This window comes from Scyliorhinus torazame, chromosome 3 (assembly GCF_047496885.1).
Source record: "Scyliorhinus torazame isolate Kashiwa2021f chromosome 3, sScyTor2.1, whole genome shotgun sequence".
In the NCBI taxonomy this organism is placed as follows: Eukaryota; Metazoa; Chordata; class Chondrichthyes; order Carcharhiniformes; family Scyliorhinidae; genus Scyliorhinus; species Scyliorhinus torazame.
In genome coordinates this window covers 103,572,711-103,599,552 of record NC_092709.1, presented here as the reverse complement: position 1 = coordinate 103,599,552, position 26,842 = coordinate 103,572,711, and the positions used below count along the sequence as shown (strand labels likewise).

Below are 26,842 nucleotides of genomic sequence, written 5' to 3'. Positions count from 1 at the left end.
CCGGCTCCTGAATCCCTGCGCCATTTGCCGTCGGGGCAGGCGCGGGTATGACAGCCAGTGCGCATGTGCTAGTTGGTGCTGGCCCAACTGTGCATGCGCGGACCCCGCGGCGCTGGGTCGACACCGGGACCGGCAGCTGGAGCGGCATGGGCCGCTCCAGCACCGTGCCGGTGACCCGAGAATCGGGTCTCGGAACCGGAGCCGGAGTAAAGTACTCCCATTTTGGTGCCGGCACTCTGGCGCCGGACCAGAGAATCGCGGCCAGTATATTTCCAAGTCAGGATGGTGAGTGACTTGGAGGGGAACCTCCAAGTGGTGGATCCCAGGTATCTGCTGCTCTTGTTCATCCAGATGGTAGGCCATGGGTTTGGAAGGTGCTGTCTAAAGAACCTTGGCGAGTTACTGCAGTGCATCTTGTAGATGGTACACATGGCTGCCACTGTTCATCGGTGGTGGAGGGTTTGAATGTTTGTGGAAGGGTGGGCAATCAAGGGGCTGCTTTGTTCTGGAAGGTGTTGTTGGAGCTGCACTCATCCAGGCAAGTGGAGAGTATTCCATTACACTCCTGACCTGTGCCTTGTAGATGGTGGACAGGCTTTGTGGGGGTCAGGAGGTTAATTATTGGCTGTAGGATTCCTAGCCTTTGACCTGCCTTGGTAATCACAGTATTAATATGGCTAGTCCAGTTCAGTTTCTGATCAGTGGTAACTTCCAGAATGTTGATTATGGGGGATTCAGCGATAGTAATGCCATTGAATGTCAAAGGCGATGGTTAAATCCTCTCTTGTAGGCAATGGTCATTGCCTGGCACTTGTATGGTGCAAATGTAATGTGCCACTTGTCAGCCTAAGCCTGGATATTATCCAGGTTTTGCATTTAGAAATGGACAGTTTCATTATCTGAGGAGTTGTGAATAGTGCTGGACATTGTGCAGTCATCCACAAACATCCCCACTTCTGACCTTATGACGGACGGGAGGTCATTGATGAAGCAGCTGAAGATGATAGGAAGATAGGACACTGCCCAGGGGAGCTCCTGCAGTGATGTCTTGCAGCTGAGATGATCAGTCTCCAACCACCACAACTATCTTCCTTTGTGCCAGGTAAACTCCATCCAGCGAAAAATTTGCCCCTAATTCCCATTGACTCCAGTTCAGCTAGGGCTCCTTGATGCCATACTTGGTCAAATGCTGCCTTGCTGTTACTCTCACATCACCTCTGATCTTCATGTCTTTTGTCCATGTTTGAACCTAGGCTGTAATGAGGTCAGGACTGATTGACCCTGGCGGAATCCATACTGAACGTCTATGAGCAGGTTACTGCTGAGTATATGCTGCTTGATAGCACTGTTGATGACTCCTTCCAACCGTTTGCTGATGACAGAGAGTAAACTGATAGGGCGATAATTGGCTGTGTTGGATTTGTCCTGTTTCTTGTGTACAGGACACACCTGGGTAATTTTCCACATTGTCACGTAGATGCCAGAGTTGTAGCTGTACTGGAACAGCTTGGCTAGGGATGCGGCAAGTTCTGGAGCACAAGTTTTCAGTACTGTTGGAATATTATCAGGGCCCATAGCCTTTGCAGTTTCAATACATAGTACTAAATTGAAAGATTGGTTTGGGAGGGAGCAGAAGGAGTACAGGAAATGGGATGGACATAGTCCCCTGGGATCACAACTGAGGAAAAAGTGTTATTGAAAGCACTTGTCTGATCGGTGACATCATCAGGGCAGATATGCCCGAGTCAGAGAAACTGGATAAGTGAAATACAGTGCTTACTGGCAGCAGGGTGAGAGGAAGTGTAAGCGAGGCAGCTGTGGGAATCAGTGGTTGACAACCACATTGGTTGACACCCTAATGCCCAAAATAGAGATTGAGAAGTGGAGGAAGAGAAGGGAAGAGTTGGAGATGAACCATGTAAAGATGAGAGTGGGCTGGAAATTTGAAGCAAAGTTGATGAGGTTTTCCAATTTGGGGCAAGAGTTGGAAGCTGCACTGATACCGTCGTCAATGCATCAGGAAAAGAGGTGAGGAAGGGGTAATATCTGAACCACTACACTAGGTCAGTGTGGTGTGGAATCATGCAGGAATTCACATCAGGAGACATGTTGGGCTTGGATATAGGTTTTCAGAACAACACTGAACAGGGGCAGTGACAGATGGAGATAATGGGCATTTTTGAGCAGAGTATAGTCACTTTGGAATGGCTTGTCCTTCATTTTTATTTGAAATATAGCTTGGTGACAATGGGCAGAATCTTCCTAGGTCCCATGAAGGTGTGGTTGGAGGCAAGATGCAGCCACCATCTTGACATTTTGCAAGCTTCCCACTAAGGCAACAGTTTCTCTGAGATAGCCTCCTGCTGGCATGCTGACAGCTCTTCTCACCTCTTCTCAAACCTCTCTTCGCATCTTCCAGTTGGGCCAACCGCCTCAGAAAACTGCTTGCCATCCTTAATTGGACAGCAAGCGTAGAGGCAGCTTTTTAATTGGCCATTTCCAAGAAGGTTATGACACCATTGGTGTCAAGATGCACTTTTGCTCCCCGGCAGCAGAGACTTTTCAGTGGTGCTAAGATTCTGCTCAATTCACCATCAATTCACACGAGACGATTAGTAGAAGTGAACAGTGGTTTTAGTAAGCTAGACCTGTGCCTGCCTGTGACTACTGTCTACTGAGTGCCGCCTACAGACTGCAGATCTATATACCACCCCCAAGGGGGCGGAGCCCACAAGGGCATCAACATAATACAACACAATACAGTGGTGAATTGTAGCAGCTATACGTTCACCACATCCACCCCCTGTTAAAAAATTGAAGTCCTTCAGGGGTGAAGTGGGCTCACAGACCGAGTCTGTCCGGTGCCTTGATCGTTCTCCGTGATCGCCTCAGCTCCGGCTTCGCTGCGGCATGGGTGTTGAACTTGTCGCTGCGGGCACGGGTGTTGCACACGTTGACTCCGGGAGCGTGTTGTCTGAAGCTTCATCATGGTGGGTCAGCGAGGGGGGGTGTAGGGACGGGGGCGGTGTTCGGTGTAGGGGGGAGGCGTAGGTGATGGTCGCTGCGGAACCAGCGGGTGCCATCACGGAGGGAGACTGTATCTTGTCGGCTGTCACGGCGCGCCACGTAGGAATACTGAGGGTTGGCATCTAGGAGCTGGACCCTCTCGAACAGGGGGTCGGACCTATGGCTCCTCCCATGCTTCCGGAGGAGGACAGGCCCCGTTGTTGTCAGCCAGGCCGGAAGCGAGACCCTGGAGGTGGATCTTCTGGGGAAGACAAATAGACGGTCGTTTGTGGCTGTGCAGAGGAGCGACCGAATGGAGTGGAGCGCGTCGGGGAGGACCTCCTGCCAGCGGAAACCGGGAGACTTCTAGACCGTAGGGCCAGAAGGACGGCCTTCCATACCGTCCGTTTCCCCGGGGGTTGTAGCTGGTAGTCCTGCTCGAGGCAATGCCCTTACCGAGCAGGTACTGACGCAGCTCATCGCTCATAAACGAGGAGCCCCGGTCACTGTGGACGTAAGTGGGGAAACCGAACAGGGTGAAGATGCTGTGCAGGGCCTTAATGACAGTGGCCGCGGTCATGTCGGGGCATGGGATGGCAAAGGGGAATCAGGAGTACTCGTCAATGATGTTGAGAAAATACACGTTGCGGTCAGTGGAGGGGCCCTTTGAAATCGACGCTGAGGCGCTCAAAGGGGCGAGATGCCTTCACCAGGTGGGCCTTGTCTGGCCGATAGAAGTGCGGCTTGCACTCCGCGCAGACTTGGCAGTCCCTGGTCATGGCCCTGACCTCCTCGGTAAAGTAGGGCAGGTTGCAGGCCTTGATGAAGTGGAGGAGCCAGGTGACCCCAGGTGACAGAGTTTGATTCTCCACCTCAGGATCTTATCATTCTTGATCTTGCCCCGCTGTGTGTTGTTGAACATAAAGGCTCCCGACCGTTGGTCGGTGGGTGACGAGGGTGAACCTCCTACCGGCTAGGTAGTGCCTCCAATGCTGCACAGCTTCCACAATGGCTTGAGCTTCCTTCTCGACAGAGGAGTGTCGAATCTCGGAGGCGTTGAGGGTACGGGAAAAGAAGGCCACGGGCCTGCCTGCCTGGTTAAGGGTAGCGGCCAGGGCGACAATCGACGCGTTGCTCTCTATCTGGAAGGGGATGGACCCGTCCACCGCCTGCATCGCGGCCTTGGTAATGTCTGCCTTGATGCGGCTGAAGGCCAGGCGGGCCTCAGTCGTCAGGGGGAAGATGGTGGCTTTGATAAGTGAGCGGGCTTTGTCCGCATAGTTGGGGACCCACTGGGCATAATATGAAAGAACCCCAGGCATCTCTTTCAGGGCCTTGGTACAGTGGGGAAGGGGGAGTTGCAGGAGGGGGCGCATGTGGTCGGGGTCGGGCCCTAGCACTCCGTTTTCCACGACATAGCCGAGGATGGCTAGACGGGTTGTGCGGAAAACGCATTTCTCCTTGTTGTAGGTGAGATTGAGGGCTTGGGCGGTTTGGGGGAACTTCTGAAGGTTAGCGTCGTGGTCCTGCTGATCATGGCCGCAGATGGTGACGTTATCCAAGTACGGGAAAGTGGCCCGCAGCCCGTACTGGTCAACCATTCGGTCCATCGTTCTATGGAATACCAAGACCCCATTGGTGATGCCGTAGGGGACCCTGAGGAAGTGGAAGAGGCAGCCGTCTGCCTCAAAGGCAGTGTAGTGACGGTCTTCCGGGCGGATTGGGAGCTGGTGGTATGCGGACTTCAGATCTACCGTGGAGAAAACCCGGTAGTGTGCAATCTGATTCACCATGTCCGCTATGCGGGTAAGGGGGTACGCATCGCGTTGCGTGTAACAATTTATGGTCTGGCTGTAGTCTACAACCATCCGGTTCTTTTCCCTGGTCCTGACGACCACCACTTGGGCTCTCCAGGGGCTATTACTGGCCTCGATGATCCCCTCCCTCAAGAGCCGCTGGACCTCCGACTGTGCCTGCCTGCAACTGCTCTGTACTGAGTGCCGCCTACAGGCTGCAGATCTATATACCACCCCCGAGGGGGCGGAGCCACAGGCGGAGCCCACAAGGGCATCAAAATACAACACAATACAGTGGTGAATTGTAGCAGCTATACGTTCACCACAGTGACTCGTTATTTTCAGTAGTCAGCCTTGAGAGTGTGACTATCTCACTGGCCTTTTCAGGACATTTCGGCTCCTAGTTTATTCTTTGATTTTAAATTGTTTCTGCTTCTGAATGTAGAAGTTTGTGATGGCATTTCATCCATGGGTGCCGGCACCCTTTGGTACCACACTCAAGTAGCCATTTTTCACCCATGAGCCAAGATAGTGAGAATGTGCAAGCCTGGTGTGCAAAATATAAGAAGTTGCCACAAAATAGGACAACGCAGAAACAAAGTACTATTCTGTACTGGGCAGTGTCATGATATACACCAGTATATCATGGTGCAGATACACACACACTGATGGACACACAGCAAGACCAATCAACACACACAACACCGCAGCCAATCACCAGTTAGAGCACACTCACTATAAAGACAGGGGGCATCAGAGTTCCCGGTCGGTTCCATGGTATGTGTAAAAAAGCCTTCCGGCGAATTGGGAATTTGCATTGATCCCAAGGATCCAAATCGCAATTTCATGAGGGAGCATTATCCAATTCCCAAGCGCAAAGAGCTCACATGCGAAATGGCTCGCGCCAAGCTCTTCACCAAACTCGACGCCTCAAAAGGATTCTGGCAAATCCAGCTCGATAAATCCAGCAGGAAACTTTGCACATTTAATACCCCCTTTGGCAGATATTGTTACAACAGGATGCCGTTCGGGATCATATCTGCACCAGAAGTGTTCCATAGGATTATGGAACAAATGATGGAAGGCATTGAAAGTGTTCGCGTCTATGTCGATGACATAATCATTTGGTCCACCACCCCGCAGGAGCATGTTAGTCTCCTCCAGCGCGTATTCAGACGAATACATTAGCATCCGCCTCAACAGGGCCAAATGCTCTTTTGGTCAGACGGAATTTAAGTTCCTCGGGGATCACATCTCCCAATTGGGTGTGCAGCAGGATGTGGACAAGGTAGCTGCCATCACAGCTATGAAAACACCAGAGGACAGGAAGGCGGTCCTCCGATTTCTGGGCACTGTCAATTTTCTAGGGAGATTTATCCCTAACCTCGCCTCTCATACCACGGCTCTCAGGAATCTGGTCAGGAAGACGACAGACTTCCAATGGCCCCTGCCCACGAGCACGAATGGAGAGAACTCAAAGCAAAACTGACCACGGCCCTGGTCTTAGCTTTCTTTGATCCAGCAAAGGAGACCAAAATTTCGACCGATGCCAGTCAATCCGGCATTGGGGCAGTGCTCCTTCAACGTGATGAGACCTCATCATGGGCCCCCGTTGCATATGCGTCATGTGCGATGACCCCCACGGAGCAGCGCTACGCACAGATAGAAAAGGAGTGCCTGGGCCTTCTGACCGGTGTGGTTAAGTTTCACGAATATGTCTACGGACTTCCTCAATTCACCGTCGAGATCGACCATCGCCTGCTGGTCAATATAATACAGAAAGACTTGAACGATATGACGCCTCGCCTCCAGCGTATTTTTCTCAAGCTCCGGCGATCTGACTTCCAACTGGTATACACCCCAGGCAAAGACCTCATCATTGCTGACGCTCTCTCCAGGGCAGTCAACACTCCATGTGACCCAGCGGGATTTGTCTGCCAGGTTGACGCCCATGTGGCATTCGCGGCCTCCAATCTACCTGCCACGGATGAACGCCTCGTCCAAATTCGCCGCGAGACAGCGGCTGACCCGTTGCTACAGCGTGTCATGCGCCACCTAACGGACTGGTGGCTCAAGGGCCAATGCCCTCCGTTTTATAATATGAGAGATGATCTGGCGGTAGTAGACTGGGTTCTTCTAAAACTGGACCGCATTGTCATCCCGCATAGCATGCGCCAACTTGTCCTGGAACAACTACACGAGGGCCACCTTGGCGTGGAAAAGTGCCGCCGATGGGTCCGAGAGGCAGTGTACTGGCCCGGCATTAATGAGGACATAGGCAACACAGTGCTCTACTGCCCCACATGTCAGCGCTTCCAGCCGGCCCAACCATGTAAGACCCTGCAGCCCCATGAGTTGGTCATGTCACCATGGACCAAGGTGGGCATCGACCTGTTCCACGCGCTGGGGAGAGACTATGTCCTGATCGTGGACTACTTTTCGAATTACCCGGAGGTGATACGGTTGCACATCACCTCGTCTGCCGTCATTCGTGCATGTAAAGAAACATTTGCTCGACACGGCATCCCGCTCACGGTTATGTCGGACAATGGCCCCTGCTTCGCCAGCCAGGAATGGTCCAACTTTGCCAGGCGGTACAATTTTGCCCATGTGACATCCAGTCCCCTGTACCCCCAATCCAACTGTAAAGTGGAGAAGTGAGTACATATAGTTAAACGGCTCCTATGCAAGGCTGCCGATGCTGGGTCCGATTTCCACCTTGCCTTGCTGACCTATCACTCCGCCCCGCTGTCCACTGGCCTGTCGCCAGCCCAGTCACTCATGGGTCGTACCCTGAGGACGACGGTGCCGTCCATCCATGTCCCAGACCTTGACCATGTTTCAGTCCTTCACCGGATGCAGCCGTCTCGTGCACAGCACAAGGCGGCTCATGACTCCCATGCAGCTGATCTCCCTGCTCTGGCTCCAGATGACAACGCCCGCGTCCATCTTCCAGATGGGGGCTGGTCTGTGACCACTGTTGTCCTTCGGCAGGTGGCCCCCCGCTCGTTCCTGGTTCGTCTACCGGATGGCTCTATTCTGCGCCGCAATCGACACGCCTTCGTCTCGTTCCACGCTCGCCACATGATCCTCCACTGTTGCCTCGCCCTCCTGCTGACCCTGCCACGGACTACGCAGAACTCCCTGTCACTCTGCCTCCCCCTGACTCTGACGCAGTCCAGCCCGCTCCTGATCCGGCGGCTCTCGACCCACCCTTGATGCGGTCAACCAGACTTCGCCGCCCACCTCAGAGACTTAATTTATGAAGTTTGCAGACTTATAGACTCTCTGAATTGTTTTGTTCCTTTGTTTGATTGTTTCCCTGGTTTGTATATAGTGTTGATCTCGTTATTCTTGTTGCATACTGCTTCTCTGCACCAGGCACCTTCCCATGTAAATAGCTTAGTTCTCGTGTCCGTAGTCCTGTAAATATGTCTTCGCACCCCACACGTAGTTAGGAACATTCTCACCATACATTATTTATTGCCACACACATACATTCTTTTATAAAAGGGGGAATGTCATGATATACACCAGTATATCATAGTGCAGATATACACACACTGATGGACACACAGCAAGACCAATCAACACACACAACACCGCAGCCAATCACCAGTTAGAGCACACTCAATATAAAGACAGGGGGCATCAGAGTTCCCGCTCATTCGGGATGCAGCCTCCTACAAGGACAGAGCTTACAGCTTACAGCACAGGTCCTCACCATGTGCTGAGTGCATAGATTGGTTCGGACAGGCATAGGTCTTTAGTTTAATCTAACATCGTGTTAACCCACAGTGAAAATATGTTCAACAGTTTCTAACTTAATAAAATAGTGTTGCACTATTTTAAGTGTTGGTGGGCTGTATGTGTTCCACGGATCCAGAGCACCCAACACATCAGTCAGATAGATATTTTCATAATCAATTGTAGATCAATGTTATATTAAGAAAAAGGAACTTCAACTTGATGTAAATTGGATGTGGAACCTTGCTGCTTCCTCCTAAATTAAGCATGGTTACAATTGTTTTGAATCAAATCTACTTTGTTGCTGTAAATGAGATTGCTACTGTGCTTTGAATTTTAGGAGCACTTGATTGAGAATGAGGTTGCAGTGCTGCGGAGGGTTAAACATCCCAATATCATCATGTTAGTTGAAGAAGTAGACACACCAACAGAGCTCTACCTGGTAATGGAGTTGGTCAAGGTAAGAGGTCTAAATGATGTTGGAAATGCATGTTGGGGGAAAACATAAAATCCTGTTCTTTTAGTAAGAACTCTAATTGCAGGCTACCCAAAGGCAGGCCTTTCCTGTCCCAACATGCAAGGGCGTGAATGTGGTGCATTGCAAGCCTCACCACTTCCCTGAAATAGAACAGTTAACCTTGCTACTTGTGCAAGGGGTGGCCATGACTGGATATAAAGTGAACAAGCCAGTGCTAAAGTGAAAGCCGGAAGATAAATTTGCCGGCGGCATATTTGGTACATGGATCAGAAGCCGAAGCCCAAAGTTCCGGCAAAGTGGGACCTTGGGTCTCACCTCTCCCCAATCTTTCCAGGCCTATTTTGGCTGGTTGCAACATCAGCACAGGGAAGTTTGGGAGGGAATGAGAAGGGACAAGCACAGGCTGCCGGCAGCTTGTAGATTTGCTGTGGTACAGGAAATAACTATTTCTCCTCCTGGCTCCACTTTAAAGCAAGTTCAAAACCAAAACAAAAGGTCTATTTTTGCACACGCAGCGGCTCCTGTAACTCTGGTCAGGCTGCAGGAGTAGGTGAAAAAATGAGGGGAGTTTACCCAGCACGTGATCCACTCAGTGTACTGAATTTCAGTGTGGGCCCACAAAGCAGACATTAAACCCCTCATTATCATATGCAAAGGAGCTTTGATCGGTTTACAACAATTGCCAGGAATGCTGAAGTATTGCCCAACTCCGTATGACCTCAAGCATAGTTTCAACATCACCTGGGCATGGAATATAGCCTTGCTAAATTGATGATTTCCCCCCCATTTTACACACACTGGGATCAAATTTCACTCCAATTCCCCTCAGCCCAATACCCTGTCCATCCCCCTTCTAATTACCAACTCCTTCATTAGCTAGGCACAGAAGATTACTTTAAAAGAAAGCAATCTATGATTGTTGCCCGGGAAGTGAACATTGACCTGTATGATTAGTTACTGCCTACTCGGGCATAGATGGAGTGATGCTTGATGATGCATATAAACCTTGGTATCATTCGAAACGAACTGGAGACACAAAAATTCAATCCTGTGGTTAACTCCCGATTGTCAGAATTGGCTGCGAATTATTCAATTCCAGCAGACAGCGCACCTCAATTACAGTGTCCCTGGCGAATCAGAGCCACACAATATATATTCCCTGTTTTGTGTATCTTTACACTTGCCCAATATGCCTGCATGGGTAAGACTGGATACCAGCAATCCATCCCTGGTGCAAGTGAAAAGGATCACCCATCTTTTTAGTCTACCTAAAAAACTGAAATCGACTGGAACACTCAAACCAAAACCATTTTCAGAATCTAGGTTGTAGCAATGAAAGAAAGCTGAGCAGTGCAGCTTTAGTTACTGAAAGCCTGCTCCCTTTTGTCCATTTTATCTGGGCAAGCCGAGTGTATAACACATTGCTTGTGAGAACTTTGGACAGTCGTGCTTTAAGATAATTGCTCCAAATTTACTCAAGGTTTACAGCTTTAATGGGATTCTCACACATTTTGTACAAGAGGGAAAATTCACCCTCAACTCACTCGCTCTATAACTGTGAAACTCTGATTTTGACTAGAAATTTGGTGTATTGGAATGGAGGACCGAAGATAAGGCGTGGTGGATGTCAGTTCATCACAATGTTTTCTGTTTTGGAGCTCCTATGTCACTATATTGGGACAGAGATTGCATCATATAAAATGTTAGCATGGTCGATGTAATTAATCCCCAGATCTGGGTTTAATCGCCTGAGGGGATTGGAGAGGAATTTGTTGTATTTTTCCTTGCTTTATTGGCTGTTTTCCTTTTTTTTGCTTCTCCCAAGTCCTTTGCCATGGAGCTTGTAATAATTTTACTTCTTACCAAAAGTGGTGGAAGATTAGTTCCCAATAATTAAATACAATGGGCAGAATTTCACTCTCCCTCTGCGGCGTGTTCTACAGAAGCGGAGAGCGGCTCGCCAGTGGCCAACGGCAGGATTGTCTGGTCCCGCCGTTGTCGACGGGGTTTCCCATTGAACGCACCCCTCGGTGCCAGGAAACCTGCAGTGGGGGTGCGCCGTTGGCGAGACCTTAAGATCCTGCTACCATGAACGGCCAGAAAATCCCGTCCTATATTTTCCATTGTGATTTTAAATTTGGAACCACAAAAGCAACATATCAAACTGTGAAAAGGTTGCTTTCTAAAGGTCCATAATGAACCCCATTACGCACTTCAAAGCTGTTTATTGGAAAATTAAGGTGAAAATGTAATTGTATCCATCAATCAGAAGCCATCAGTAATAATGTATCAGCAATCAAACATTACCTGAGGGAATGTCATCTCTGTTAACTGACAACAACTGCATATATCTCATTAAAGATATCTATTAAAAAGGAGTTATAAATATGATAGTTTTACATATGTTGGAATTTTAAGTGTGTTGCCCTCAAGACCTAATACTTATATGTTCAATTATATGCTTGGATTTTTACTGCTAACCTCAATTTCTATCACAAGAAGCCCAAGGCAGAATAAAATATATAATTCTGGCATTGCATGGTAATGAAAATGAACACCAGCCTCTTGAATCAGATACTCATTTTTAAAATCTCTTTATTATAAATTAATGAAACAAGTCTTGTGTACTTCATCAAGCACAAAGAGAAAAGGGCATTTGAAAAATATCTTTAATGGGTGCATGTAAACGGCAAGCAGCATGTATTCACTGTGTAATGCCTGAGCTGTGCTAAACATGAATCGAATGCATCATCAGTCCAAATCTGCTCATTTATCCACACTCTTCAGTTGCCTCACATTGTACAGAATAATAATAATCGCTTATTGTCACAAGTAGGCTTCAATGAAGTTACTGTGAAAAGCCCCCAGTCGCCACATTCCGACGCCTGTTCGGGGAGGCCGGCACGGGAATTGAATTGAAGCTGCTGCTTTGTTCTGCATTACAAGCCATCTGTTTGGCCCACTGTGCTAAACCAGCCCCTTTGAAAGATCAGTCTGAATACATCTTACTGAATCCAAATTCGAACCATTGTTTCCATAAGTCAAGAAATCAGAATTCCAATTTGGATTTGAGTTATCGATAGTAAAATTTTAATCTTCCTCATGAACAGGCGCCAGATTGTGGCGACTAGGGGCTTTTCACAGGAACTTCATTTGAAGCCTGTAGCACCGTCAATATGACGTGAGGCAGGTTGAGGTAATGGCAATTGAAGGCTTTATTAAGCAGAACTTTATCCCCAGCAGCGTGGTTACAGAATGCAGCTGCTGAGGGAAATGGAGGGAAAAGCTGGGTTCTTATACCGGCATTTCTGGGTGGAGTCCAGTAGGTGGCAGATCCTATCAGGACCTGGCATCCCTCCACCAATAGCCTGTCGACACGTGGTGTACCGTATTACCCCTAATACATACCACTACAAAGCCTACTTGTGGCAATAAGCGATTTTCATATTCATTTAGAATTCAAATTTAGTTTCATGTTCTGATTAGGATCGTCTGAAATCGGAACTAAATTCTGATTGTGACCTGCAGTACTCATCTAAGTTCAGGTGGAGCTCATCCCTTGAAGGACACAAATGGAAGATGCTGTTTCAAGCTTCTGGAAATCAAAATCTTTCTTTGAACCTACATTCCTGAGTATTTTTTGTTGGTGTTAACTATAGAAATATGGATGCATTTACCCATCAGGGGAATTGTTCAGTGTGAGATTAAGCTTGTATAGGGTTGAAAAACGGGCGATATCACCTCCGTCACTTGTGAGCTGAATGGCAACATCATCCTAAAGCACAAAATTAGTTTTCACATGTATGGTGATGGCATTCAGCTCTACCCCGCTTCCATTTCTCTCAACTCCACTGTTATGTGATATTATTTGATTGCTTATCCAATAGTACCGGATGAGCAGAAATTTCCTCCAAATAAATATTGGGAAGACTGAAGCCATTTTGTTTTCAGACCCAGTTCCAAACTCGATTTCCTAACTGTCAACACCATCCCTCTCCCTCACAAGCCTATGATTAAAGGAGTCTGTGTGTAACCTCGGTGTCATAATTGGCACTGAAATGATCGTCCGACCACTTATTCACATTATTACCACGATCACCTATTGTCACCTGCAAGACTTTCCCGATTTTCCCCCTGTCTTATTTCATCTGCTGAAGAACCCTCATTCATCTCTTTGGTGCCTCAAGACTCGACTATTCTAATGTGCTCCTGGCTGTGGGTCTCCCACATTCTACCCTCCTTAAAGTTGACGTCACCTAAAACTTTGCTGCCCTTGTCTTAACTTACACCAAGTCTCATTTCCCTATTGTCCCTATGCTCGCTGACCTGTATTGTTTCCCAGTCAAACAACATGTTGATTTTAAAATACTCACCATTGTTTTCAAATCTCTGCACAGCTTCTCCCCTCCCTATCTCCATAACCTCCCCCAGCCCCACAACCTTCTGAAATATCTGTGCTCATCTAATTCTGGCCTCTTGAGTATTCCCATTTAATTGCCCCACCATCATTGGCCACGCTTTCAGTTGCCTAGGTCCTAAACTGTGGAATTCCCTCCTTAAATCTCTCTGCCACCAACTTTGCTTTCCCCTTTTTAAGACACTCCTTAAAACCCTTGTCTGAGATTTGAGTCGTCAGTTGTAATATCTACTTTCAAACGTGGCTAAGATCAAGAGAGCTATTAGAATACAAGAAACCTGCTCCCCATAGGAAACATTATTTGATTGACAGCTCAAGCTCTCTGATCTCTGCTGTCACTTTCATAATGTTTGTTTATACAAGTTAAGTGGTTTCACGGATTTGTGGTATTTAAAACTTTAAAGGGCCTGGATGTTAGGCACTTTTATTAGTTTGTAGTGCAGACTTTTCTTTTCAAACATAGGAGAAACTCTTCAACAAATTACCTTTATGAATGCATTTTTTTTGCGCATTTCACTATGCACTATAGGGTTCAATGGTTCTATAGCTCAATGGTCATGGAAGCGCCATAGCTTGGCATAGGTGGCATGAGGGGCCATGAAATGCGTGGAAGGGTGCAGCTTTCCAATGGTGGTATGATGAGCCATAGGGGACATAACTTGGCATAAGGGGCATGAGTGGGACCTTTTGAACTTAACTTTTAAAAGGTCCCTCATGCAGATTTAGAGTTCACAACTGCTCTGAGGGGAAATGAACCATACATTTTTAAAAACCTGGCCAAACTCCATGAAAACTGTGGAAGAGTAGGAATGTTCGAAGTGCTGGATGCCGGCTTTGACAAGAACCAACCTGCACCCTTTAAAGGCACTCCTGAAAGTCAGTCAAGCCATGGGCACCACGGTAGCACAAGTGGGTGCACCATGGTAGGACAAGTGGATAGCACTGTGGCTTCACAGCGCCAGGGTCCCAGGTTCGATTCCCTGCTGGGTCACTGTCTGTGCGGAGTCTGCATGTTCTCCCAGTGTCTGTGTGGGTTTCCTCCGGGTGCTCCAGTTTCCTCCCACAGTCCAAAGACATGCAGGTTAGGTGGATTGGCCATGCTAAATTGCCCTTAGTGACCAAAAAGGTTAGGAGGGGTTATTGGCATGCGGGGATAGGGTGGAAGTGAGGACTTAAGTGGGTCGGTGCAGACTCGTTGGGCCGAATGGCCTCCTTCTGCACTGTATGTTCTAACCCTGGAATGGGGTTGGGAACCCTGAATTGGGACCCACTAGCCATTTTTAAAAGTCTCCGAAGTTAACCTGACTTGGTGAAAATCTGAACCACCTTTCCTGGTTCCCAGTCTAAATTCTGACCCTTCCTGTGCATTCTTGCTGAAGTTAGTGTGAGTGCACCACAAAGTTTCTTTTACACTACTCCCCGCCATAGTACATGGTTTCTTATGCCGCATCAATTTCTTAACATCCCTTTCACTTTCTTGGCAGGGCGGAGACCTGTTTGATGCCATTACATCATCAACTAAGTACACAGAGCGGGATGCCAGTGCAATGGTGTACAACCTGGTTTCTGCACTCAAATATCTGCACGGCCTCAACATTGTGCACAGGGACATCAAGCCAGAGAACCTGTTGGTATGTTATTTGTTCGGAAGGGCATAAATATAGCAGATTTTATTCCTGCAGCATACAAGTATCTAGTGAGCAGCAAAATGACAGTGCTCATTTCAACAGTAATTGATGCTGAGTGCAAAGCATAGTCTATATATATATATATATATTAATGATGATTATAACCCACATAACAAAAAGGAAAACCAAAACCAACTTAACAAAACTGTCCTGTGTATGTTGTATGACCCTGATTTGTATATTGCAAGTTGCTCCATGTCTGAAACAGGCAGGTGTCCCAGTTGTCTATCTAAAAGCTCCTATCAAGATGGCAGCCATTGTAGGTAGCAATTTTCAGGTCACTATTGTGCCACTTACACCAGGCAGACATCGATAAAACTTTCCCCCAATTTATCCACACATTCCATTGTTCGTTGGAGTTGGAGGGAGTTAATATAAAGATGGCAGCTATAGTAAATGACCTGGTACAATTTTCAGGTCACTATTGTGCCATTTACATCAGGCAGCCATAGAAAAGATTAGGCAAAGATAAGACTTTGCCAATTTATCCACACATTCCATTGTGGGTCGATGACAGAGAGAGTTAATATTTCAGATGATGGATGGAGTGCTAATCAAGCGGGCTGCTTTGTCCTGGATGCTATCATGTTTCTTGAGTGTTCTTGTAGCTTCAAGAAGTGCAGAGAATTCCTTTACAATCCTTACTTACGGGCAGCACGGTAGCATTGTGGATAGCACAATTGCTTCACAGCTCCAGGGTCCCGAGTTCGATTCCGGCTTGGGTCACTGTCTGTGCGGAGTCTGCACATCCTCCCCGTGTGTGCGTGGGTTTCCTGCGGGTGCTCCGGTTTCCTCCCACAGTCCAAAGATGTGCAGGTTAGGTGGATTGGCCATGATAAATTGCCCTTAGTGTCCAAAATTGCCCTTAGTGTTGGGTGGGGTTACTGGGTTATGGGGATAGGGTGGAGGTGTTAACCTTGGGTAGGGTGCTCTTTCCAAGAGCTGGTGCAGACTCGATGGGCCGAATGGCCTCCTTCTGCACTGTAAATTCTATGATTCTATGATACTTGTGCCTTTTCAATGTTGGACATGCTTTGGGGAGTAGGGACATGAGTTACCTCTTACAGAATTTCTAGCCTCTGACCTTCTCATGTAGCTACAGTATTTATATGACTGGTCCAGTTCAGTTTTCAATCAATGGCAACCCCCAGCTTGTTGATAGTGGGGAATTCAGCGATGGTAATGCCTTGAATGTCAAGGCAAGATATATAGATTCTCCTTTGTTGCAGATGGCCGTTGCCTGGCACGTGTGTAGTGTGAATGTTATTGTTTATTACAAGGGAAATGCAATATGAAAATCCCTGCACTAACCCCTTCAATCTTCCTGCTCTCTTGCTGTAACCACAGGCGTGACTCCCTCTTAGACAGGCCTATAGCTTCCCTCTGTGTTCTCTTGGCAATCTCCAATGGGTCCTTCAAGGCACATGGTACTGCCTTATGAGCTGCAAACTGACTTGCCCAATTTGACTGTCTCATTAGCCTTACCACTCCATGTGTCCACTCCTAATCTCCTTCATGTCCACCCATCCCTCTAGCTGCTGACCCTGTGGGCTCTCCTAGAAGCTCTCACCACCCCTCTCCCTCCTGAATGTCTAATCACTTGTAAACAAGACCCTAATCATCCATGAACTTATTATGGATGATTGCATCAGCATCCTGTTCTTAACAGAAATTTGGCTGAGGGACAATGACATCTTTCCCGTTAATGAAGCCTCTCTGTCTGGCTATATATTCCCCACATGCCCCATGAAAACCATCACAATGGTAGTGTGATACTTGTCACAGGTCACACCTTGGCCTAACCATCTACTACTCTGACATTACTCTTCCTTTGAACACCCCTCTCACTCAAAATTATCATTCTCCACCATTCTCCAAGTAGCAGACAACATTTTGTCTGGGAGTTATTTTCACTGGCTTCCTTCCTGAGACTCTGTACCGAACGCCCTCAGTGATTTCACCTCCATCTCAATTCATCATGGTCTCTCTCCTTCAAATTCACTACCCTTTTGTCCTCCCTAAATCGCACCCTCTGTGTAAGCTCACCAACCCATATTGATGGTCTCCCCCTTGATCTTGCCATCTCACATGGTCTTGTTCCTCCCATCATTTCAATCAAAGGTAAGGCCACCTCTGATCACTTTCTTGTATCACTCATCCCCCTTTCACTCTTCGATCCAAACTCCTTCTCTATCCATCCCTGGAAATACTACCCCTGATTCACTTCCAATTCTGCCTTCAAAATACCAACTGTGGCCTTTAGCCCTCCGCTCTCCACAATACTCTCTCTTATCCTGGCCAGTCTTTCTGCCATAAATAAAATAAATGCGGACTTGAAAGGATATGGTGAACATCTAGTAGAACCACTCACTGCCAGATCTGGCGGAAGCAAATAAAACACCATTGGGTCCTGCTCTCATCTGCCAAAGTTGCTTATTATTCCAAGGTGAGGAGGTCTTGTGGCACAGTGGTCAGTGTCCCTGCCTCTGAGCCAAAACCTCTGGGTTCAAGTCCCACTCCAGGACTTGATGGCTAAGGAAGGTGTGTTCATAGTGCAGCCAAACAGGTTGAGTATCCACTTGTAAATCTAGTGGTAGGCAGTACGACTTGGAGGCATTCCTGGTCAGCCATGTGATGGAAAGAAATGGAAGGCTCTACTATCACTATCCATTGCTCGAGGCTGCAACAGGCTTGCCAAAGTGACAACGTTGGAGGTGGGTGGTGTTGCGGTGCTGTTGGCTGGCTGACCAGTGTGGAATAGATTGGTGCTAACAATACGGGGTGCGATCCCCTTTCTGACTGGGGTGGATTCAGAATCTGTCTCATTCTCCGACCCTAATTTTGTTATTAATTTTATCCCTTCCCTTTCCATGGTATTCTAAGCGTTCTGTAGTATTAAGCCATTGGGAATTTAATTTTTGTTTTGCCTAATCCTACTCTCTATGCTGTTTCACATCCAGGGGTGTGGGGAGGGATTCTCAATTTCAGCGACTGGGGTAGAGAAGAAACAATATGGTGCTGGCAGTTTTGAGGCATTTTGTAGCAATCTGTACTCAGACCCACATGCAAGCAAGCACGAGCAGTCACTACAGCTGAGGTATTTGTAGCGTGCTGAACCTTTGCTTCGGTGCCAGAAAGAGTATTGCTCCAATCCCAGGAATAGATTTGTTTTCACTGATGGAATTATAGATTGTGATCCCAAAACATCAGCAAAAGCCCCAGAATCCCATTCAATTTTGACTTTTTTCAATCACTATAAACTACTGATCGCAGCTGCCATTGATTTTCTGCCCAGTCACTGTTCATTTATATGGATGAAGCAGCTGCAGGGATCTCAGATCATTCTAAAAAATAATTGTAGGCTTCCTTAGGCACCAGGCAAGCTTTAAGATGTCTTGACATATACCAGTTGCCCAACTGTATGCTGTGAGAGTCCTGCTAACATGACTATCATAGTTCCTTTCATTTTAACAAAGTAAGCAGCTGTTTCCATGATTTCTACCACAGAATTCAACACTTCATATTTATTTGTCGGCATTTATATGGGTTTCCGCTTCAGTTGCTTTCAAACTGCATTTCCCACTGTTTCTAATACTTAAACGGAGAGCACACTGTACAAGCATGCAACACTGAGAAATGTTTTTTTTTCTTCTTATTCCCCTTTAGAGTTATCCTTTACGGTTGAGGGAAGTGTTCCCAAATCTTGACTCTGTTAGGAATCACAGAGTATAAGTTCCACAGGCGTACTCACCCTGCAACCTTAGTGGAAGATAGCCAGTAGCTCTCTCAGAAACAGCAGTAATGGCTATTTACGCCTTTCTGTGGGATTTCTACTGATCTTCTGCCAATTTTATAGAGTCCAAGTCAACAGAAGAGTAATTGCAGAACTGTGCCATCTGCTGCAGGGCTTCCTTCCTTCAGTGTTAATGGAAGAAACTGGTGTTTCTCACTCAAAACACCCAGAACGGTAGGGTGTCATCGGGGCAAGTCAACATCAGCTTGTAGGGAAGTGCTTGATTCAATTTATTTGAGGACCCGCTTTTGAATAGCAGAGCTCCCATGGATATTCTTTACCTTACCGTTAACGAGATTCTTGTGACACTGGAGGGTCAAAGAATATTTCAATGGGAAAAAAGCACAAATTAAGGTCAGTTTTTGAAACTGAGTACATGAAAGAAGACAGATATTTCCCCAGAATGGTGGAACGTGATGATCAGGGTGTTCCAAAGATTAGTGCTGCAACCTTTGCTGTTGATGTTGTTTATCAGTGATTTGGGAGTGCAAAGGGAAACAAAACTGGCAACATTTTACCCTGAGACCATGGTGGGTGGTGGTGGCAGGGGTGAGACATAGCAGTCGTAATAATGAGGAATATGTTGATCAGGTATAGAGGAACCTAGATAGAGTCAAACGTTCAGCTACAAAGTTGGAGTACAAGGGTCTGACTTTATAGGGTGAACGTGGAACTGAGTACAGTACCACCCACACAGTGCTGTAAGAAAACACACCCTGCCCTTGGGTGTCAGTCTAATGTTCAACACAGTTGTGTGCACAAGCAAACATGGAGTCAGCTCCAAGTTTGAACCCTTTAATGTATCTATGTGCATAGTTCTTGTAGCCAATTAATGGCCACTTAAGGGCCTCCCCCCGCCACAGCTGATGGAAGAGGCCCACGCCAAGTGTACAGCCCAGAAGCTTTCACTAGTCGGGCTGGAACTTTTAGGACCAATAGAGGTTGGGGAGGGGTACCTCATTTAAACAGGCTCCCTCCCCAAGGTCTTGGCTGCACCTCTGCTCCCCTTGCCTTTGCTGAACTTTCCAACCTTGCTCTAAAGTCCTGGCTCCAACACAGCATGCCTTCTTTAGGACTGGCTGCAGTCCCACAGTGCTCACCACTCCCAATGGGTGCTGCTAGGATCAGAGAGCCATCAGTCATTTGATGGGGACAGAAGCCTCATTTCAAGTCAGTTAATGACCCAATGGTCATTAGATGGCTACAGTGTGAGCTAGCGAAGTGGAGGCAGATTCGCCCATGAGCAAAGGCATAATTCTGACGATAGGAGACAAAGGGTCCATTTACAGGAATATCTGATGACATTGAAAGAATATCCATCAAGAATACCAGATCTAAAGTTTATAATCAGAGACAGATTTTTGATCTGCAATGGAGTCAAGGATTACGGGAGTTGGGAAGAAAATGGACTTGTGGCCGAATGAATGCGGTGCACGTTTGAGGGGTAGAATGGTCTACTCTGCTCCTATTTCTTATGAGAAACTGTCTTATCATGGCCCAGAGAACAACAGTGTCAATTAAGAAAGAATGGGGTAAAGCTCAGATAAGGGCAAATGATTCTGAAGATCAGATAAAACTACTTCATACAGTGTGGTTAATGTTTGGAATAGACTGCTTAGGGTAGCGATTGAGGGTGATAAAGCAGTAATTTTTAAAGTATTCAACAAGACTTGGTGTAAAAATCACTTAAGGAATATTGGTGATTAACTGTGTTTTCTGAGACTGACCAGATGTACTGAAATGCATTTTCCCAATCCTGTACACTGTTATTTTTATACTTTAGTTCATGCCAATGCTACATCTTTTTGTTAAAAGTGCAGAACTTCAGATAAAAAATGTTCACCAGATGGCCAGATTTCTGTTCAGGCTGCATTCTTTCTAGTGCACGACAAAGCCATTTATCTTTCTTATCGGACTTGAGGCCAGCTTCTTTCCTGATTATATTTTTTATTGGTTTTCGAAGAGCACAAGTCAACATTTTTATCACTATATAGTTGTATTGGAATATTTGCTCTCCAATTTTATCTCTACAGCAACTGCGATAAATGTCTGCTGCTCAGGCTGAGAGTAGGGAGCGGGGAAAGGCGATCAAAATATTTGTGGGGTCGGAAGGTAGTGTCATTTTATAATTTCCTTCGCTGGCAGTGATACCAGTGGACATGGGGACAAGACTGTTTGAAATCACTGATGTGCCAGAAAAAGACAGTACATTACCTCGGGCCCACCAGCCATGATTTCGCTTATCCTGAAATGGGACAAGAACCCGGAGCTATGTGGGTCTTGCAGGCTGATTTCCCTGTTGAACGTAGACGCCAAACTGTTGGCCAAAATTTTGGCCTCCAGGATTGAGGATTGTGTACCGAAGGTCACCATGGAGGATCAGATGGGGTTCATTAAGGATAGGCAGCCGGTGGCCAATGTAAGAAGGATGTTAAACGTGATCATGATACCCCCGGAAAGTAGGGAGGTGGAGGTAGTGGACGCGATGGATGCGGAAAAAGCTTTTGACCGGGTTGAGTGGGATTATTTAAGGGAGGTTCTGGAGCGGTTCGGATTTGGGAGGGGCTTCACTGACTGGGTCAGGTTGCTGTACCAGGCTCCTGTGGCAAGTGTACGGACGAACAGGACGACTTCGGACTATTTTAGACTGCACCGGGGGACAAGACAGGGATGTCCCCTCTCCCGACTGCTGTTTGCGCTGGCTATAGAGCCGCTGGCAATTGCTCCGAGGGCCTTAAGGGGCTGTCCGGTAGGGGGTAGAGCACAGAGTCTCGATGTATGCGGATGACCTGCTCCTGTATGTTTCAGATCCAATTGAGGGGATGGAAGAAATCATGGGAATTTTAGGGGAATTCGGTCGGTTTTCAGGGTACAAGCTTAATATGGAGACGAGCGAGACGTTTGCGGCCCAGGCGAGGGGTCAGGAGAGGCGACTGGGTGAACTGCCGTTTACATTGGTCGGGGACAGTTTCAGGTACCTAGGTATTCAGGTGGCGCAGGATTAGGACCGGCAACATAAATTGAACTTAGCCCGGTTGGTGGATCAGATGAAATGATTTCCGGAGATGGGATGCGCTCCCGTTGTCTCTAGCTGGCAGAGTCCAAACGGTGAAAATGACGGTCCTCCCGAGATTCCTGTTTGTATTTCAATGTCTCCCCATCTTCATTCCGCGGTCCTTTTTTAAGCGGGTCAATAAAGTTATTGCGGGCTTGTATGGGGGGGGGGGGGGGGGGGGGCAAGCCCCCGCAAGTGAGGAGGGTAATGTTTGAGCGGAGTCGGGGAGAGGGAGGGCTGGCGCTGCCGAACTTTAGCAGTTATTACTGGGCGGTTTACATAGCCATGATTAGGAAGTGTGGTGGTGGTTGGGGGGGGGGGGGGGTGCGTATGGAGGCGGCTTCTTGCAAGGGCACAAGTTTGGAGGGCTGGTAACTGCGCCTCTACCGTTCCCGCCGGCGCGGTACTCCACCAGCCCTGTGGTGGTGGCGGCCTTGAGCGTCTGGGGGCAATGGAGGAGATATGTGGGAGCAGTGGGAGCATCGGTCTGGCCCCCAATCTGCAATAATCACCGGTTTGCCCCGGGGAGGATGGACAGGGGTTTCCGAATATGGCGGAGAGCGGGGATTTAGAGGATGGGGGATTTGTTTATAGAGGGGAGCTTTCCGAGTATGAGGGCGTTGGAGGAGAAGTTTGCATTGGTGAGGGGGTACGAATTTCGTTATCTACAGGTGCGGGACTTTCTGCGTAGACAGGTACCAACCTTCCCACTCCTGCCGCTAAGGGGAATTCAGGACAGGGTAGTTTCCAGAGGATGGATAGATGAGGGGAGCGTTTCTGACATTTACAAGGAACTTATGGGATCAGAGGAGACGCAGACCAAGGAGCTGAAGCGAAAGTGGGAGGAGGAGCTGGGGGGAGAGATAGAGGAGGGCCTTTGGGCGGACGCGTTGAGTAGAGTCAAGGCGACTGCAACTTGTGCCAGACTCAGCCTGATTCAATTCAAGGTCGTTCATCGGGCTCACATGACAGTGGCCCGGATGAGCAGATTCTTTGGGGTGGAAGACAGGTGCGCAAAATGTGCGGGAGGACCAGCGAACCATGTCCACATGTTCTGGGCATGTCCAAAGCTGAGGGGATATTGTCGGGGGTTTGCGGACGTCATGTCCAAGGTATTAAAAACCAGGGTGGCGCTGAATCCAGAAGTGTCAATTTTCGGAGTGTCGCAGGATCCGGGAATCCAGGAGGAGAAAGAGGCAGACGTTCTGGCCTTTGCTTCCCTGGTAGCCCGGAGGCGCATATTATAAGCAAGGACGGACTCAAAGCCCCCAAAATTGGAGATCTGGCTATCGGACATGGCTAGCTTTCTCTGTTTGGAGAAGATTAAGTTCGCCTTGAGAGGGCCACTGTTAGGGTTCACCCGGAGGTGGCAACCGTTCATCAACTTCTTCGTGGAGAATTAATCATCAGCAGAGGGCGGGGGTGGGGGGGTTAGGTTAGCGTAGATTAGCGGGTTAATTAATGGTGGGATATGTTGGGGAGGGAGGTGGTTTTTGCACTATGTTTATATTTTCATGTATATTGTTAATATTGCTGCTGTTACAGAGCCAAAAAAAACCTCAATGTTTATTTTTAAAAAAACAAGCAAAACAGAGAAACATTGGTTCTTTGAGCAACATTCCCACCTCTATCACCTCACTACAGGAAGTATCACACCATTGTGTCCTTTATAGTTCTTTAAGTATGAGAAAGCTAACCCAGAGATTAGCCTTTCATGAATTAATGAATTACCATTTTGCCAGACAATCTGTCAAAGCCCTTTCAGTGAAGACAAAAAATATTTAAAACAATAATTAAGCTAACATCCTTGGAATTTGTTTTATTCATTATTAAGTATGCCAGATGAGGTGTGAGAGCAAGAACAGATGAGGTGCCATCAAATGAAATAAATTGGTCAGCAGTATTACTAACCATTTACATGAGAAACGCATTTTTGAGTATGTGATAGGAGAACCATTTGTTAAATGGCCATGTCTGCTTGCTATGTTTTTTCTCAATACCCTCCGAGCTTAAACATCCTGTCGGGTTTGATGTGAAATCAGTGGTAATCACCAATCAGTCTCCTTTCTACACAAACGCATCGAGTGCAGGGCTGCAATTACTGTGATTATACAAGTAAAAATGAAGGAAATGCTAGAGACTTGACCTTGAGCGGCCATTCAACTGCTGCTCACCTGGATACAAGAATCGGCGGCTGTCCCTCAATTCAAGGATAACACCTACTCAGGGCCACCGGTTTCTGCCATGAATCTTCATGTGAATGAACAGGCTGATTCCCAACCCGCAGACCTTTGGGCATAGAGGACACGGTGTCCCATGAGGTAGTTGGACCTGGAGTGCAGGAATTGCTTCCTATTATGTTACATTTCCGTCTCATCAGTAAAATTATTTGACTCCAAGTGTGATGCAACCTGATGGACAAGTTGACGCCTTTCTGGACGATTGGTAGCAAGCTTCTTCAAGTCATCAAGGCCAATGCTGCCCCACACTTCAAGAAGGGTGCTTAGTCTTTTCTTTGCAGCATTTTCTTTGTCCTTCCCTGGAACCTTGACCATTTGAGAAAAAGGGACCTGGTGATAAAGACACTTTTCGACCATCTGATCCAACAAAATTAGGTAAGGTGGATTGGCCATGATAAATTGCCCTTAGTGTCCAAAATTGCCCTTAGTGTTGGGTGGGGTTACTGGGTTATGGGGATAGGGTGGTGGTGTTGACCTTGGGTAGGGTGTTCTTTCCAAGAGCCGGTGCAGACTCGATGGGCCGAATGGCCTCCTTCTGCACTGTAAATTCTATGAATCTATCTATGAAAATTCATTTTGTCGGAGTTTTACCTGAATGCTTGTGGAGCTGGCTTCAAGAAGGACACTAGTGTTTGTTTGACCGTCCTCCCATTACATCTGGAGGATGCAGTGGAGAAATTGCTGATGCAATTTCAATTCACAAGAATACTTTGCAAACAATCACACTCAATAAAAAATACTTGCCGTTTTATAAAATTGTTCACAGGATGTGAGTGCCGCTGGCAACATTGATATTTATTGCTCATCCCGAATCGCCCTTGAGAATGTGGCAGTGAGCGCCCTTCTTGAACCACTGCCGTCTATGTGGTGTGGGTACATCCAGCATGCTGTCTAGGAGGAGTTCCAGGATTTTGAACCAGCAACAATGAAGGAACAATGATTATAGTTCAAAGTCAGGATGGTGTGAGGCTTGGAAGGGGAATTGCAGGTGGTGTTCGAACCATAGAAACATTACAGTCCAGAAAGAGTCCATTCAGCCCATTGTGTAAGCTGGCAAAAAAAGCTGGCCACTCATGTTAATTCCACGTTCCAGCACCTGGTCTGTCACAATACTCTAGTTGCAGATCCAGATACCTTTTAAATAAGTTGAGCATTTCTTGTCAACTAGTAGTGAATTCCAGACACCCACTACCCTCTGGGTGGAAAAACCTTTCCCTCATGCCCCCTCTAATCCTTCTGCCAATCACCTTAAATCTATGTTCCCTGGTAATCGACCCTTCAGTTAAGGGAAACAGGCCATTCATGTCTACCCTATCCAGGCCCTTCATAATTTTGCACACCTCAATTAGGTGACCAATTAGCATCCCCTGATCTAAGGAGCCTATCCAATCTTACCTCCTGACTCCAATTTTCAAGCCCTGGCAACATTCATGCAAGTCTCCTCTGCACACTCTCCAAAGCAATTATGGTCTTCCTATAATATGGTGACCAGAACGGTACACAAAATTCTATCTATGGACTAACCAGCATTTTATACATTCCCAGCATTCCATCCCTGCTTTAGTATTCAACACCTCGTCCAATAAAGGAAAGCATTCCATATGCTTTCTTTACCTGTACTGTGGACATGCACTCCAAGGTCTCTCACTTCCTCAACCCTTCTCAATATCCTCCCATTTACACTGTATTACCTTGCTTTGTTTGCCCTCACCAAATGCATAACTGCACACTTCTCCGGATTGAATTCCTCCAGACACTTATCCGTCCCCTCGACCAGACGATTCATTTAGTTCCGGAGTCGTCAGCAGTCCTCTTCACTATCAACCACACGGGCAATTTTTGTGTCATCTGCAAATTTCCCAATCATGCTTTTCACATTTAAGTCCAAATCATTAATATATACAACAAACAGCAAGGGTGCGACACTGAGCCCTGTGGAAGGCCGCTGGAAACTGTTTTCCATTCACAAAAGCATCCATCAATTATTACCTTTGTTTCCTGACAGTGAGCCAATTTTGGATTTAACTCGCTATCTTTCCCTGTATCACATGAGATCTCACTTTTCTGATCTGTCTGCCATGTGGGACTTTGGTAAATGCTTTACTGAAATCCATGGAGTCAACATCCATTGCACTGGCCTCATTAATCCTCCTTGTTACTTGCTCAACAAATTTGATTAGGTTACTAAGATTCAATATTCCCCTACCAAAATCATGCTGACTATCCCTGATAAATCCGTGCCTTTCTAAGTAACAGTTTATTCTGTCTCTCAGAATTGATTCCAATAATTTGCCCACCACTGAAGTCAGACTGACTAGCCTATAATTTTCTGTGCAATGTTCACTGACCTCCAATCCTCTTGGACCTCACCTGTATCTAGTGAGAATTGGAAAATGATCCCCAGAGCATCCACTATTTCTCTTCTGGTGTCTTTTAACAGCCTGGGATACAATTCATCTGGCCCTGGTGATTTATCCACCTTAAGGATGACAGTCCCTCCACTATTTTCTTTCTCATTGTGCTTATTGCATCTAATACGTCACACTCCTCTTCTGCTAGAATATCTGCACATCCCTCTCCTTTGTGAAGACAGAACATAATCATTAAGAACCATGCCCACAT

At 47.1% G+C, this 26,842-nt stretch overlaps 1 protein-coding gene across 5 annotated transcripts in view; it reads left to right on the top strand.

Moving 5' to 3' along the window:
• dclk2a (doublecortin-like kinase 2a) overlaps positions 1-26,842 on the top strand; it is a 528,903-nt gene that overhangs the window by 454,798 nt on the left and 47,263 nt on the right. For all 5 annotated transcript variants that reach the window (XM_072496080.1, XM_072496079.1, XM_072496083.1 and 2 more), the window contains 2 exons: positions 8,890-9,009; positions 14,929-15,075. In XM_072496080.1, coding sequence (XP_072352181.1) covers positions 8,890-9,009; positions 14,929-15,075 — 267 coding nt within the window. The remainder of the gene's footprint in view (positions 1-8,889; positions 9,010-14,928; positions 15,076-26,842) is intronic.